Source organism: Salmo salar, chromosome ssa16, assembly GCF_905237065.1.
Source record: "Salmo salar chromosome ssa16, Ssal_v3.1, whole genome shotgun sequence".
Lineage (NCBI taxonomy): Eukaryota > Metazoa > Chordata > Actinopteri > Salmoniformes > Salmonidae > Salmo > Salmo salar.
Genome location: NC_059457.1, coordinates 18,746,653 through 18,763,186, shown reverse-complemented (window position 1 = coordinate 18,763,186; position 16,534 = coordinate 18,746,653). Strand labels below are relative to the sequence as shown.

The window sequence follows — 16,534 nt, the reverse complement described above, 5'->3', positions numbered from 1 at the left end:
GTAGCTGTCACGAGAATTTTCAATCCCAATGATGATAACTAACAATTATTTAATCTTTGACCAATCCCCGAGGTTTGTAAGGCCCTGGGTTTAATAATAATTAGTCAAAGACTCAGCTTATGCAAAAGGTCCGTACAGTTTATTCAGAGAACGTTCTAAAGTCCATAATACAAAGACATGCCATTTTATAACTCACTCCCTACCTAATACACGCACATACCGACACACAAACAGTAGGATTACACACACACACACACAAACAGTAGGTGGGATGTATCTTTCCTCATAGTTCTCACCACTCATTTATCACTTCCAAGCTGGCAGTTCCCTCCTCCCGAGATTAGATGAACCTTGACAGGACTCCCTGTCCTGTCGTAAGTTTCCCAGAGTTCTAACCAGGTCAGGTCATGAATAGTTTAATTGTTCTGTGTTTTCTTACACACACACACACAACACACACACACACACACACACCTACTTGTCTCAACCAAACCACACACATACACACATTTCTACTTGTCTCGACCAAACCTTATTGGACTGAAGTTTATCATTCTAATTATTCATTATATATGTTATAACTAACAATTATGCTTCAGGGTGGAATTCTTTAGTCAATACCTTAAACATATAAATTCCCTTATCAGTGGCTCAGCCAGAGCCCGGACTTGAACATCTCTGGAGAGACCTGAAAATAGCTGTGCAACAACACTCCCCATCCAACCTGACAGAGCTTGAAAGGATCTGCAGAGAAGAATGGGAGAAACTCCCCAAATACAGGTGTGCCAAGCTTGTAACGTCATACCCAAGAAGAGTTGAGGACGTAATCGCTGCCAAAGGTGCTTCAACAAAGTACTGCGCAAAGGGTCTGAATATTTATGTAAATGTGATCAGTTTTATTTTTTATAAATTTGCAAAAAAAAAGTGTAAAACCTGTTTTTGCTTTGTCATTATGGGGTATTGTGTGTAGATTTGATTAAATTGTTTTTCCATCCTTTTAGAATAAGGCTGTAACGTAACAAAATGTGGAAAGTCAAGGGGTCTGAATACTTTCCGAACGCACTGTACATTTCCCTTGAGTGATGCTAAATGTAACAAAAAAATATATATTCTCAACTAAACCCTGTCCCCTACCGCAATTAGATTTTTCAAATAATTCACTTCCATACTTTTTTGCAGTACTTTACAGCATTTTAATTGTTTGAAAGTGAAAACAGCTTTCACAGAGACATTTGAAAAGTTAGTACTTTTATAAGCGTTCAGTTCTCTCACTTATGGTGCTTATTTTTTTTTTATTACAATATACTGTAATTGCTACCAAGACTGAAAAGACGGTATGAGGTCATTGAAATAACTGAGTCAAATCACAAAAACTTTAAGGCTTATATCATTAGCCTTTTCTGTCAAAAGAAATACAACACAGAGAAATGTCCAAATATCATTCAAAACAAGTGAGCAGTGTCACAGATTGAAATCTCTCACTGGTTTAGTTGAACAAACCATTAAGTTTAGAGATAGTGTAAAAAGAGATTAATCTCGAGCCAATAAGGTGAAAACATGCTGAAAAGTCTGTTCTCCAATTAACTTGAAAGCTCTTGATCAGTCCTTGGCTTCCAATCCGTCTACAACATCAGTCTACATCCCCATCCCACAGTGGTTGATGTGTCCAGTGTGAACCACTGTAGCGCTGTTCATCACCACTGCTGCCCTCTGGCTCTCAAAGACCTCTCTCTCTCTCCCCAGGGCCATCCTGTCCTGTTCCAACAGCATCCTCTCTCTTGCCAAGTTGGCTCTCTCGCTCTCCAGCCACTGACGCTCTCTGTCCACTGCCGCTCTATCCCCCTCTATCGCTGCCCTCTCCCTCTCCACCATCTCCCACTCTCTCTCCAGTGTCACTCCCTTGTGAGCAGCAGTGGCCCCAGCTGGCCCCCTACCCAACCTCTCCTCTCTCAGGGCCCTCTCACACTCCGCTGTGGCCCGGTGGCACTCCTCTGTGGCGGGGTCCGCATACATCTCTTGGTCGTACTCCAGTGTGGTGTCGCCCCTGTCCAGCAACGGGCGTCCTCTACTTCGAACGGGCTGCGAAGGGGAAGGCTTTGGGTCGTCGCCCTCCGTTATAGGGGTCAGGACAGGTCCGCTGGCAGCGAGGCGCCCCTCCATGGCCTCGTTCATGAGGTAGAACCATGGCCAGGAAGCAGCATTGTCTGCCATGCTCTCCATGCCCACAGGAGGGTACTTCAGGTCCTGTTCAGAGAACAGGAGATAAATTATAGAACACAAACACAGAGCAGACTACAGTGTTTGAGCAATGCATGTGCATTAGGAAGGATTGGTCCTTCGCTAAAGACACAGATTTCTATCCACTTACAGTTTGGTTTATTTCATGTTGCACACATTAGCAGCAAACAAACACTTGATCGTTTACCTTATATCTCCTCTTTAAGTTGTCCCACTTCTTGGCCACCTGGTAAGTTGACACCTTTCCCAGGAGACCCAACTCTTTTAAAATGGCCCTGCACACAAACATGATCAATGAGTTTTGATAATACATATCTGACTTCATTGCTTTGTCGTTGACATTCATTTTCATACTAAATCCTACTAACTTCCATGCAGTCTTGGCAGCATTTCGCCTCCCAGTGAAGAGAACCTCATTGGCAGCCCGTAACTTGATCAGCCTCCTCGTATCCTGCTCTGTCACTGTCATCAAAACAAAAATAAAGTGGATATTTGTTTACCTCATATCTTGTCAACATTCATACATTTTAAAAAGTCTATTTTATCCTCCTTAAAAAGTACATTCTGAGACATGAAGAAATGGTACTGACTTTTATAGGAGAATTCCAAAGGTGTGGGGCACTCCTCTCCACTGGCATCGATGAACGTAACCGTTCCATCCACATCTGTGTCCCCTGGTCCCATTGCCTCTTCCAGCTCCGAAATCCCACTACTCTCTGGCATGGGACACGGGTCTCTCTCTGTAGGCATCGGCGAGGATACAAACAAGTAGTCTTCCTCGCTCATCCATACAGGCGTTATTTTGGGGGCTCTCCCGGCCAGTCGGCCCTCGAAGGCATCATTCATAAGTTGGAACCAAGGCCAGGAGGCAGGGCTGCTCTGGTTCTCCATGCCACGTGGCGGGTACTTCAAGTCCTAAAGGACAAAAGAAGATCTAAACTTATTGGGAGATAAAACTTAGAGAGACTTACCCATTCTCCGGTACCCATCCTCCGGTCCCACAAATAAGCATGGATGTTTACATACATGTGCAAGTAAACACACAGGCTCTGACAAATAGGGTGAGATTGTACGTAGACACACACTAGTTACGTTACCTTGAATTTTGTCTTCAGGTTGTCCCACTTTTTAGAGACCTGATCAGCAGACAACTTGCCTGCGAGGCCCATCTCTTTTACTATTGCCCTGCAGAGAAATAAGGGATTTACAAAATAAACCGAGTACATTGACTGGAAATAGCAGATTTTTATTTAGCCAAATACTTTCTTCCAACACAAGCCAACTCACCTCCAAGCAGGCTTGGCAGTATTTCTCTTTCCTGTGAAAAGAGCCTCATTAGAAGCACGCAGCTCTATCAATCTCTTGGTGTCCTCCTCAGTCACTGTAATGCAAGCAAATATAACCACTAGCGTTATTCTTCACAAAGACGTGTTATCGAAGTAACTTGTTCAAATCAAAGTTAAATCAGTCGCGTACACGGTTTAGCAGATGCTATAGTGGGTGCAGCGAAATGCTTATGATAATAGCTCCTAACAATGTAGTAAAATGTAAATCAAGTACACAAATACATATAAAAAACAAGAAAATGTTCGAATGAATCCAATTAACAACCCAAATAGCACTGTAACCCAAATGCAATCTATACGCACACACACACACACACACACACGATGAATTTACACAGTAGATATATTAGTGAGCCTTGTCAAGAATCCAGTATATACATAAATATGCTGTGTTTAAACTAACTAAAATGCAATAGAATGCGCTTTTGAGAATACAGTATTTAAATACACAGAACAAAACCCCCATGGCAAAATGGATAGTACTAGAGGAAATTAGCTTCAGGACCACAGTATACACTGAGAATACCAAACATTAGGAAAACCTTCCTAATTTTGAGTTGCACTCCCCCCATGGGCCATGTTGACTCCAATGCTTCCCACAGTTGTGTCAAGTCAGCTGGATGTCCTTTGGGTGGTGGACCATTCTTGATACATATAGGAAACTGTGGAGCGTGAAAAACCCAGCAGTGTTACAGTTCTTCACAGTTATTTTGTCTTGCCCATTCACGCTCTGAATAGCACACATATACAATCCATGTCTCAATTGTCTCAAGGCTTAAAAATCCTCCATTAACCTGTCTCCTCCTTTCATCTACACTGATTTAAGTGGATTTAACAAGTGGCATCAATAAGGGATCATAGCATTCACCTGGTCAGTCTATGTCATGGAAAGAGCAGGTGATCTTAATGTTTTGTATACTCAGTGTAAACATTGTAGAATAATAGTGAAGGCATCAAAACTATGAAATAACACATACGGAATCATGTAGTAAACAAAGAAAGTGCTATATTTGAGATTCTTCAAAGTAGCCACCCTTTGCCTTGACAGCTTTGCAGTCTTGGCATTCTCTCAACCAGCGTCACCTGGAATGCTTTTCCAACAGTCTAGAAGCAGTTCACCAATAATCTGGGCACTTGTTGCCTGCTTGTCCTTCACTCCGCGGTACAACTCATTCCAAACCATTTCAATGTGGTTGAGGTCGGGTGATTGTGGAGGCCAGGTCAACTGATGCAGTACTCCATCACTCTCCTTCTTGGTCAAATAGCCCTTACACAGCCTGGAGGTGTGTTGGGTCATTGTCCTGTTGAAAAACAAATGATAGTCCCACTAAGCCCAAAACAGATGGGAAGGCGTATCACAGCAGAATACTGTGGTAGCCATGCTGGTTAAGCGTGCCTTGAATTCTAAAGAAATCACTGAGTGTCACTAGCAAAGCACCCCCACACCTCCTCCATGCTTAACGGTGGGAACCCCACATGCGGAGATCATCCGTTCACCTACTCTGCGTCTCACAAAGACACGGTGTTTGGAACCAAAAATCTCAAATTTGGACTCATCAGACCAAAGGACAGATTTCCACCGGTCTAATGTCCATTGCTCATGTTTCTTGGCCCAAGCAAGTCTCTTCTTATTGGTGTGCTTTAGTAGTGGTTTCTTTGCAGCAATTTGAACATGAAGGCCTGATTCACGCAGTCTCCTCTGAACAGTTGATGTTGAGATGTGTCAGTTACTTGAACTCTGAAGCATTTATTTGGGCTGCAATTTCTGAGGCTGGTAACTCTAATGAACTTATCCTCTGCAGCAGAGTACTCTGGGTCTTCCTTTCCTGTGGCAGTCCTCATGAGAGCCAGTTTCATCATAGCTCTTGATGGTTTTTGCGACTGCACTTGAAGAAACACTCAAAGTTCTTGACATTTTCCGCATTGACTGACCTTCATGTCTTAAAGTAACGGACTGTCGTTTCTCTTTGCTTATTTGAACTGTTCTTGCCATAATATGGACTTGGTCTTTTACCAAGTAGGGCTATTTTCTGTTTACCACCCCTACCTTGTCACAACACAACTGATTGGCTCAAACACATTAAGGAAAGAAATTCCACAAATTAACTTTTAAAGGCACACCTGTCAATTGAAATGCATTCCAGGTGACTACCTCATGGTTGAGAGAATGCCAAGCATATGCAAAGCTGTCATCACGGCAAAGGGTGGCTACTTTGAAGAATCTCAAATGTAAAAATTATTTTGATTTAACACTTTTTTGGTTACTACATGATTCCATATGTTTTCATAGAGTTGATGTCTTCACCATTATTCTACAATGTAGAAAATAGGAGAAATAAAGAAAAACCCTAGAATGAGTAGGTGTGTCCAAACTTTTGACAGGTACTATATGTATGCGAATGGTGTGTATAGACGGTATGGATTGTCTGCGAATAGAAAAGGTGTATATAGCAGTAGTTATATAGGATGAGCCATTACTAGAAAACAGTATATACATATAAAGTGGATAAAACAGTATGTAAACATTATTAAAGTGACCAGTGTTCAATGACTATGTACATAGGGCAGCAGTCTCTAAAGTGCAGGGTAGAGTACTGTGTGGTAGCCGGCTAGTGGCAGTGTCCAAGGTTCAGGGCAGGGTACTGGGCGGATGTCGGCTAGTGGTAACTGTTTAACAGTGATGGCCTGGAGATAGAAGCTGTTAATCAGTTATTGTTGCTACTAGTTAGCATATTACCAATAATTCATAAGGCTTAGGGTCACAAGATGGTGAACGTAACTAAATAGCTCAAACATGCACTTTAAAACTGTCTGGGTCAACTAATACCAGCCTATGTGGGAAATCATATTGATTTTGTAGTCATTTTGTATTTTGAGCAAATCATCCCTTTAAAAAGGCAAAACATCACTTACGCTTATATGAGAATTCCGCGGTCCTGTGATACTCCCCTATGGCGGCCCCTGGGAACATGGCTGCACCGTTCCTATCCTCCGTTTCTACCAGTTCATCCATTTCTGACTCTGTCAAGAACTCCGACATCCCCCCCCTCCCTGGTGTCCGACGAGCCCTCTTCCTCGGTGGTGGAGAGGGCTCAAACTCCTCATCACCCTCCTCTACTACTGGCGTCAGGATGGGGGCGCAGCCGGCGAAACGCCCCTCGACAGCATCATTCATGCGGTAGAACCAGGGCCAGGAATTTGGGTTGCTCTCCATGCCGCGGGCTGGACATTTCAACTCCTGCACCAAAAGAGGAACAACACAGTGGACAGAGCAGTGTGGAGTGGAATTGAGAGGAGATTTGTGCAGGAGGTGATGCGAGATAGATTGTGAATCAATAATAACTTCAAGAGACTAGGAGAATGTTTCTTATAGACTACACTAAAAGTTCACTAATACAAGTTACATACCGTAAATTCCGGACTAGAAGCCGCAACTTTTTTCCCAGGCTTTGAACCTCGCGGCTTAAACAATGACGCGGCTAATATATGGATTTTTCCCGCTTTCAATTTTTTTTTCAAAAATAAAAAATAACATTCTGTGACGTGCTCACTTTTTTGGCGGCATGAAGCTTTCATTAGACCAATGAAATTGCCGAACGGGTTACGGTCAAACAACTTTTTTGGTTACTGTTTAGATTAAATCGAGCGCTCTCAAACTTCCCATCATTCTGATTACGGTAGTCATTTTGTCAACCTCATCATGGCAAAGATACGGAGAAATGCATATGATGCAGCTTTCAAGTTGAAGGCGATTGATCTGGCTGTTGGAAAAGGAAATAGAGCTGCTGCACGGGAGCTTGGTCTTAATGAGTCGATGATAAGACGTTGGAAACAGCAGCGTGAGGAATTGACTCAGTGCAAAAAGACAACTAAAGTTTACTGCTAATTTTTTATTTTTTGTTACAAGCCGTGTTTCGTTAAAGCCTATTTATTTTTGTTACAAGCCGTGTTTCGTTAAAGCCTGTGTAAAGTTAATTTGTTTCAATGTACCGGTAGGCACCTGCGGCTTATAGACATGTGCGGCTTATTTATGTTCAAAATAAAATAAAATAAATTATTCAGTGGGTGCAGCTTATATTCAGGTGCGCTTAATAGTCCGGAAATTACGGTACACAAATGCACTAGTTGAGTACTGCCATCACTCTCTCACACTACCTTATATCGCCTCTTGAGATTATCCCACTTTTTGGCTAGCTGGTCAGTAGTCACCTTTCCCTGAAGACCCAACACATTCAAAATAGCTCTGCAGGAAAACATGGAGACAAACAACAATGGTTAACTTGAGACAATAATTTGCAAACCAATTCTCACTTAGGACACTAAGCGAAATCTGAAATGATCAAATAGGTGTAAGCAATAGGGTAATAGCTCCATTTTACCTTCTGATAGGTAAAAATGTCTTCCTAGCTAGCCTATCCAGTCCTTTTAGACATGTGTAAGTGTGAAAGAGCTAGGGTGGATTAGGGACAGACAATAACAGAATGTTCTGGGCAAAAATATGGTCTGCATCTGCCCATCCCAGACATATTCACCTCCAGGCTGGCTTAGCGGTATGTTTTCTGCCTGTGAAGAGGGCCTCATTCACGGCACGCAGCTTTATCATTCTCTCCGTCTCCTGCTCTGTCACTGTTGAGCAAGAAACAATATCAGTAATATGAATGATTACCTTGTATCAAGTAACACTATTTTTGCAGCAAGCTTACTAACAATCAATAACTACAATTACTAAAGAACTAGAATCTAGACAGACCTCCTGGAAAAATAAAGGTTGCATAAATCATTAACTGTCAACCTATCAACACAATCACAGAGTATGCGCAGCTCACTTACTTTTATATGAGCATTCTGACATTCTTCGCCAGCCCATAGTAGTAGGGGCCCCAGTCTGAGTTGCATCAGTGTTAACTGTTGCATTGTTTTCCAAGTTCCCTGTCCCTGCACTGTCCTCCATCTCCGTTTTGATCAAGAACTCCAAAATGTCAGCACCCTCGGTCCCCTGTTCTCTCTCGTTGGTTAATGGCGAGGGAGCACCCGGATCCTCACCACACAAAGATTCCACCGCCAAAACGTGGGCGCTGTTGAAGAGGCGTCCTTCCATGGCCTCATCCATAAGTTGGAACCATGGCCAGGAGGCTATGCTAGTAGAAACAGTGTCCTTCCCAAGAAAAGGGTATTTTAAATCCTAATTGAAAAAGACAAATACAGAAGTGGGACTATGACTGGGATGCAGAGGAGGCTGGTGGGAGGAGCTATAAGAGGACAGGCTCATTGTAATGGCTGGAATGGAATTCATGGAACGGTATCAAACATATGGAAACCACACATTTGACTCTGTTCCATTAATTCCATTCCAGCCATTACAATCAGCATTTCCTCCTATAGCTCCTCCCACCAGCCTCCTCTGCTGGGATGAAGCTTTTTTGTTTTTATGACATGATCAGTAAATATTTACAATATCAGTAAACACCCAACTTCATTCTTCCAAGTGCGCACACACACACACTTTACCTTGTATCTAGTCTTCAGATTTTCCCACTTTTTGGCAATCTGGTCAGCTGTCAGCTTTCCCTCAAGTCCTAATCCCTTTAGAATTGCACTGCACAGTTAAAGATAGAAAACAGTTACAACCCTGATTGTGGTATACTGGTGTATACAATTTCATACATATGACAACCCTCACATACTTCCAGGCAACCTTGGCAGCATTTCTTTTTCCTGTGAAAAGAGCCTCATTGGAGGAACGCAGTTCTATTAACCTCTTGACGTCCTCTTCAGTCACTGTAAACAAAACACATTGGATTGTAATCACCTAATAGTCCATAGCTTGCTGCAACTAGATACACTAGTTGCAGCCAAAAGTAAGTGGACACCTGAAAGTCGAACATCTCAATCCAAAATCATGGGCATTAATATGGAGCTGGTCCCCCCTTTGCTGCTATAACAGCCTCCACTCTTCTGGGACGGCGTTCCACTAGATGTTGGAACATTGCTACAGGGACTTGCTTCCATTCAGCCACAAGAGCATAAGTAAAGTTGGGCACTGATGTTGGGCGATTAGGCCTGGCTCACAGTCCGTGTTCCAATTCATCCCAAAGATGGGGTTGAGGTCAGGACTCTTTGCAGGCCAGTCAAGTTCTTCCACACTGATTTTGACAAACCATTTCTGTATGGACCTTGCTTTGTGCACAGGGGCATTGTCATGCTGAAACAGGAAAGGACCTTCCCCAAACTGTTGCCACAAATTTTGAAGCACAAAATCGTCAAGAATGCAATTTATGCTGTAGCGTTAAGATTTCCCTTCACTGGAACTATGGGGCTTAGCCGGAACCATAAAAAACAGCCCCAGACCATTATTCCTCCTCCACCAAACTCTATAGTTGGCACTATACATTCGGGCAGGTAGGTTCTATTGGCATCCGCAAACCCAGTTTCGTCCATTGGTCTGCCAGATGGTGAAGCGTGATTCATCAATCCAGAGAACGCATTTCCACTACTCCAGGCTAATGGCGGAAAGCTTTACACCACTCCAGCCGATTCTTGGCATTGCATATGGTGATCTTAGGCTTGTGTGCGGCTGCTTGGCCATGGAAAACCATTTCATGAAGCTCCCAATGAACAGCTCTAGTTTATGTGCAGACATTGCTTCCAGAGGCAGTTTGGAACTCGGTAGTGAGTGTCTACGTGCTTCAGCATTCGGCGGCCCCGTTGTGTGACCTACCACTTTGCGGCTGAGCCACTTCACAATAACAGCAGTAACAGTTGACCGGGGCAGAAATTTGCATGGCAGGAATTTGACAAACTGACTTGTTGGAAAGGTGGCATCCTATGAAGGTGCCACGTTGAAAGTCACTGAGCTCTTCAGTACGGGCCATTCTACTGCCAGTGTTTGTCTATGGAGATTGTATGGCTGTGTGCTCGATTTTAAACACCTGTCAGCAACGGGTGTGGATGAAATAGCCGAATCCACTAATTTGAAGAGGTGTCCACATACTTTTGGCCGTGTTGTGTATCGCTACAACGGAAGCAGAGGGGATAAAAACAACCCATTCAATAAATTACTTCACTAGCACAACAGCCTGCAGTTGCATGCATGTGACAATTTACCTTATGGTAGGTAACTAAATGAGACGAAAGAAAATAGCTAATAACATTTACTACTTACTTTTATACAAGTTATCTGTGACATTAGGCGTTGGGTCCATCGTTGACTCCATTTGCACCAGCTAGAGAATAAAACGTACAGGAAGGAAGCGTGCTCATGCACACAAGCTTGCCATCCAGGAGGATAAGAATAGCTTAGTAGGCAGTGGTAGTTAGCTATCCAGCATCCGCCAGCTCTTTAAGTTTGATAGTCGGTATTTTTCCTCTTCGGGAAATGGTTATTTCTCAAATGTACGGGGCAATTTGTCAACAAAGAATGTAGGATTTGCCAGCTCTTGATTAGTTGTTTAGCTAGCTAGCAGCTAACGTTTGGTATCAAGTAGCTAGTTACGACAACCCAACCCCCTAGCAGTATAATAGTCAAAACAATTTCCTATTTTCAACACCCAGTAAATTCGTCTCTTATAAATATTTCGAGTTGGTACCAAAGTGAAAGGGTTACACAAAAAAACTCAAATTTTTAACAAAAGTTGTTATGCAGTTTTTCTTCTGTATTCCTATCTAGTTAGGGTTGTGCATGATCCGAGAAGGGTGCACCCTATTACGATCAGGGGGAGGAGTGTCATGTATTTCAACGAATATGATTGGTTTTTTTCCTGTGGTGTAACCCTGTAGCATGGGGTACAAGAACAACGGCATCAGGAAATAAAATGTTTGTTCCCACTTCCACAACCGTGAGGTCAACACATCGCCTCGTCGTTGTTTGAGAACAAGCTAGCTTTTAAAACAACAACAACAAATCTAGCATATTCCGAGGATAATAAAATCTTTTCAACAGTTTGTGTTAACGGAAACATTTTCTGTACTAATTGTCAATGTGGTTTACAATACTTCTTTCAACTCAATCTTAAAATCTAGCTAACGACTAACAGTAGTTAGCCATCTGAAAGACGTTAAGGACCGTCCTTAACGTCTTAGGTACACGAAACATTTCGCCCTTGCTATCGGGTGTCGGTGAAAAAGCCAATGTGTAGCCTAGGCAGCCGGTCAGGAGTCTCAGTATCGTCTGAACTTGGTGTGCATTCGAGGTAATCCACTTGTGGACCGGCTCGTACATAAAGCATCCTCCGTCCAGGCTGCAAAGGCATAATTTGCCTCCTTACCTAGCTTTTATGGAGAGCAAACGGGAAAAATATCTACCGTTAAAAAATTAACTGATTTCTTACAGTTTAGGGTGTTTCACCGCGTTCGGCCCAGGGTGTGCAACTAACTACATCCCAGGGCTGATGGCTTTGAGTGAGATTTCCTGCTCGGGGGAAGATGATTTAATCCTCTGTGACAAGATAACATGCTGATTTCAAACCATTCAAATGTACTCTGTTGGGTATTTCAACACCTACGAAAACAGGTGGTTTTGGTTAAAGTGTTTATCTGTCAGGTAACTTTTAACTTCCACGACTAGGTCCTCAACATCAAATTTGGACACCTGCAAAAAAACTTGTAATCAAACAAATTTCATTCAATCATTCTATAATAAATGTTCTTGCATGGAATTAGATTGAATTTAAGTAATTCAAAGCATACATACATCTAATCTACTTAGTATGCTATACACCTCAGGAAAAACCCTGTCCAGCCTTTTTGGCAGTGTTGTGGATGATGTGATGGACATTGATGTTTGGACTTTCCTTTAACCTTGAGTGATGGAATTCATAGCACCTTTTAACAGGTGCATTATCAATGGACACACCATTATCCTGTGGTATGTTGTTCTCCTGCAAGCCCCATCTATCTTTGGTAGATAATTTCAGCTGTGCTGCACTTTGGCCCACTGGTGGTGGTGCACATATCAAGGAACCTGTGCACTCTCTTAGTGTCATATAAATGCACTGTGATTGGGTTAATCTTTTCTCTTCCTGCAATGACAACATATAGGCTTATCAGTTTGAAGACTCACTTCTTTTGAGTGCATGGCCTACTATATAAAACAAGAGGGGAAAATAAACAAAATGCCAAGATATCAAACTTTGGAAACAATCTCTATATACACTACCGTTCAAACTTTTGGGGTCACTTAAAAATGTCCTTGTTTTATAAAGAAAAGCACATTTTTTGGTCCATTAAAATAACATCAAATTGATCAGAAATGCAGTGCAGACATTGTTAATGTTGTAAATGACTATTGTAGCTGGAAACGGCTGATTTGTAATGGAATATCTATATAGGCGTACAGAGGCCCATTATTAGCAACCATCACTCCTGTATTCCAATGGCACGTGTATTAGCTAATACAAGTTTATAATTTTAGAAGGCTAATTGATCATTATGTGGTATCCCAGTAGGTCTACCCCGGGGGATGGTAGTAGAGGGGAGGTACGTGAGGCGACGTTGGCTCCCTATGCTGGGAATACGGGAGCTGGGCACCCCGACACGGACAGCTCCAAGTGGAGGTAATTAGGGGAAAGTGCCCACCAGCCGTGGAGGCCAAATAAAAGGAGCGCTGTGGCACACCGCGAAAAGGAACGGGGAGAGGCCGACACTGAGCAACAGTAGAGAAGAAGGACCGAGCCAAATTTAAGTGATTTTCTTTATGTTTATTTTATGTCCTAGTAAAGTTGTTGGACTAAAACCTCCCCATCTCTGTGTCAATCTCTGCACACTAAGAAATTATAGCTAGCTAAATGACTTACTGCAGAGTAGGGCTAGCAATGATCTAACTAGTAATTTAGGCTGGTAGTTGATTTTAAGGTACAGTTATGACAATTGGGATTTGTAATTAAGATTGAGATTGGACTAAAATGTGGGTCATTGGATGCTTAGATGTAACCATAGACTGTCTTATTATTGAATAGGGTCAATTAAACATGAAAAGAAAGATCAGACTTATTTTTAAAGAACCACAAACAGGCAGATCAAGTGCAAACAGACCCCAGCCCTTGCATCACCACCGGACCCCAGAGCAGCTCCCTACCTGAGGCTAGTCAGTGTGTTCAGACTTCACAAGGACCCAGTCTACCACCACCAGGTCAGAGCATCAATCAGGCAGCCAGTCACATGCCCAGTTCAGAATTTAAGTTTAGCTTCAATTTGTAATAGATGATTTTGTCAGATTAAGTCTCACTTTAAAATGTTGGTTGTTGATTCATGTGTGTTCTTGTTTTGATGGCTGTGGCATTTTTGTGATAATCGACTAATGGTTCTTGTGTTATTTTAATGTAATATATGTATCAAGGGATGACACAGAGACCTCTGGCTCTGAGCAAGATAGTGAGCCAGAGCTGCCAGGAGATATCATTGAGCCCCTCCCAACTGCATCAAGCACCAGACATGCTGTTCCAAAAGGACCCAATGGTAGGCCAGGCCTGTACTTGAAACTACACATTTTAGTTAGCAGCTGTTAGTATCTAATCTTGTGGATCCCTTAATTATATACTGCTCAAAAAAATTAAGGGAACACTTGAACAACACAATGTAACTCCAAGTCAATCACACTTCTGTGAAATCAAACTGTCCACTTAGGAAGCAACACTGATTGACAAATGTCACATGCTGTTGTGCAAATGGAATAGACAACAGGTGGAAATTATAGGCAATAAGCAAGACACCCCCAATAAAGGAGTGGTTCTGCAGGTGGAGACCACAGACCACTTCTCAGTTCCTATGCTCCCTGGCTGATGTTTTGGTCACTTTTGAATGCTGGCGGTGCTTTCACTCTAGTGGTAGCATGAGACGGATTCTACAACCCACACAAGTGGCTCAGGTAGTGCAGCTCATCCAGGATGGCACATCAATGCGAGCTGTGGCAAGAAGGTTTGCTGTGTCTGTCAGCGTAGTGTCCAGAGCATGGAGGCGCTACCAGGAGACAGGCCAGTACATCAGGAGACGTGGAGGAGGCCGTAGGAGGGCAACAACCCAGCAGCACGACTGCTACCTCTGCCTTTGTGCAAGGAGGAGCACTGCCAGAGCCCTGCAAAATGACCACCAGCAGGCCACAAATGTGCATGTGTCTGCTCAAACGGTCAGAAACAGACTCCATGAGGGTGGTATGAGGGCCCGACGTCCACAGGTGGGGGTTGAGTGTGACTCCAAATCCAGACCTCCGTGGGTTGATAAATTGGATTTCCATTGATTATTTTTGTGTGATTTTGTTGTCAGCACATTAAACTATGTAAAGAAAAAAGTATTTAATGAGATTATTTCATTCATTCAGATCTAGGATGTGTTATTTTAGTGTTCCCTTTATTTTTTTGAGCAGTATATATGAGAATAAATATGATACTGTAACATAATATTGATGGGCACCAAAATGATTTATATTTTTGAAGTCCATTTCTGCTTGGTACCTGGTATGTATGTTTTTTTGTTAATTACATTTTTTGTAAATAAACTATGCAATTTATGTAACACACAAATGCTACTGTATCTTATCTCCTTGGTGCTTGAGCTTTATTTTCTGAAAATATTTTGGATGTTCAACACTTATAGACCCAGATTATATATTCATGAAAACCGAGTGACTCAAGTCTCTCCAGTATGTGAGTACAGTGTGTGTGTGTGTGTGTGTGTGAGAAAGAAAGAAAGAAAGAAAGAAAGAAATTGAGCTGCAGTTCCGAGGTAGAGACACTGACTATTCATAGTATGTTAAAGAATTCTAGTTAAGTGTGGTCCAAAAGGGTTACTATCTGCCACATTGAAAAACTCCGGGTTAAGTGAATTATCACTTCTACCTCTAATCAGCAATCATAGGATTCATTCATGCTCCTTAGATTAGGGTTAGGGTTATACACAACTTTTCTGTCATGGTCTATGGACCCCCTGAAGTAGCCTTGGAAAGGTGGAGAGCTGAAGGAGAGGTGACGTACCCAGTGTATTCCTGGGTGATATTAGTTTGGGATTGGGACAGAGCTTGGACAGTGTTTTTACTCATGTTTTTCAAAAAAAAAAAAAAAAGTAATCTCTATATTTCTGTACATGCTGTTTTTTTTCATTGTGATTATTCTTCCCCCTTGACAATGTATAGAGGATTGATCCACTGATGTTATCTTCATGATCAGAGGACAGGCAGATAGGTCCTCATGCATGTTTACTGGCAGCAGGTGTTTTTATAGCATAAGTCTACTGCAGAACTATGTGTATATGGTACCACCCATTGTGGAATAGTTTCTGTACAGCAGATACTGTAGCTAATACCTCACGAGAGATAGACTTACATGCAAGGTAGGTCTCAGTTAACCCACAGAGCAGTGGCGACCCATCATTTCGACCCCACTTTTCTAGCAAAAATAAATACGTTTTGCATGTTATTTTGGCATTGTCACATATACATGTCACATATCAGTTTGCAAACAATGTAAAAAAAACGAACAAAAATGAGTTAATAAAGCCTCACACTTTTTTGCTTTCTCGAGTAAGGTAGCTCCAAAATGCTGGTGTTTCAGCCTAGCTCAGTGCTTTCTGTGGTGGTGGGTCTGCCAGTGGAAAATTTTTACATTTACATTTAAGTCATTTAGCAGACGCTCTTATCCAGAGCGACTTACAAGTTGGTGCATTCACCTTCTGATATCCAGTGGAACAACCACTTTACAATAGTGCATCTAAATATTTTAGGGGGGGGGTTAGAAGGATTACTTTATCCTATATCCTAGGTATTCCTTAAAGAGGTGGGGTTTCAGGTGTCTCCGGAAGGTGGTGATTGACTCCGCTGTCCTGGCGTCGTGAGGGAGCTTGTTCCACCATAGGGGTGCCAGAGCAGCGAACAGTTTTGACTGGGCTGAGCGGGAACTGTGCTTCCTCAGAGGTAGGGAGGCGAGCAGGCCAGAGGTGGATGAACGCAGTGCCCTTGTTTGGGT

At 42.5% G+C, this 16,534-nt stretch overlaps 1 protein-coding gene across 2 annotated transcripts; it reads right to left on the bottom strand.

Moving 5' to 3' along the window:
- Nucleotides 1–1,575: 1,575 nt before the first annotated feature.
- On the bottom strand, nt 1,576–11,294 carry LOC106573326 (uncharacterized). 2 transcript variants are annotated; one of them, XM_045697036.1, is made up of 13 exons: nt 10,747–11,294; nt 9,269–9,362; nt 9,093–9,180; nt 8,415–8,766; nt 8,117–8,210; nt 7,740–7,827; nt 6,498–6,822; nt 3,526–3,619; nt 3,336–3,423; nt 2,829–3,153; nt 2,607–2,700; nt 2,426–2,513; nt 1,576–2,244 (listed from the first exon to the last, which is right to left on the bottom strand). In XM_045697036.1, the coding sequence occupies exons 1-13, from the start codon at nt 10,796–10,798 to the stop codon at nt 1,636–1,638; spliced, it is 2,391 nt and encodes a 796-aa protein (XP_045552992.1). In that variant the 5' UTR covers nt 10,799–11,294; the 3' UTR covers nt 1,576–1,635. The 2 variants fall into 2 exon arrangements, with proteins under 2 accessions (XP_045552992.1, XP_014003756.1); XM_014148281.2 differs by lacking the exon at nt 9,269–9,362 and having other exon boundaries at nt 10,747–11,293.
- Nucleotides 11,295–16,534: the final 5,240 nt, after the last annotated feature.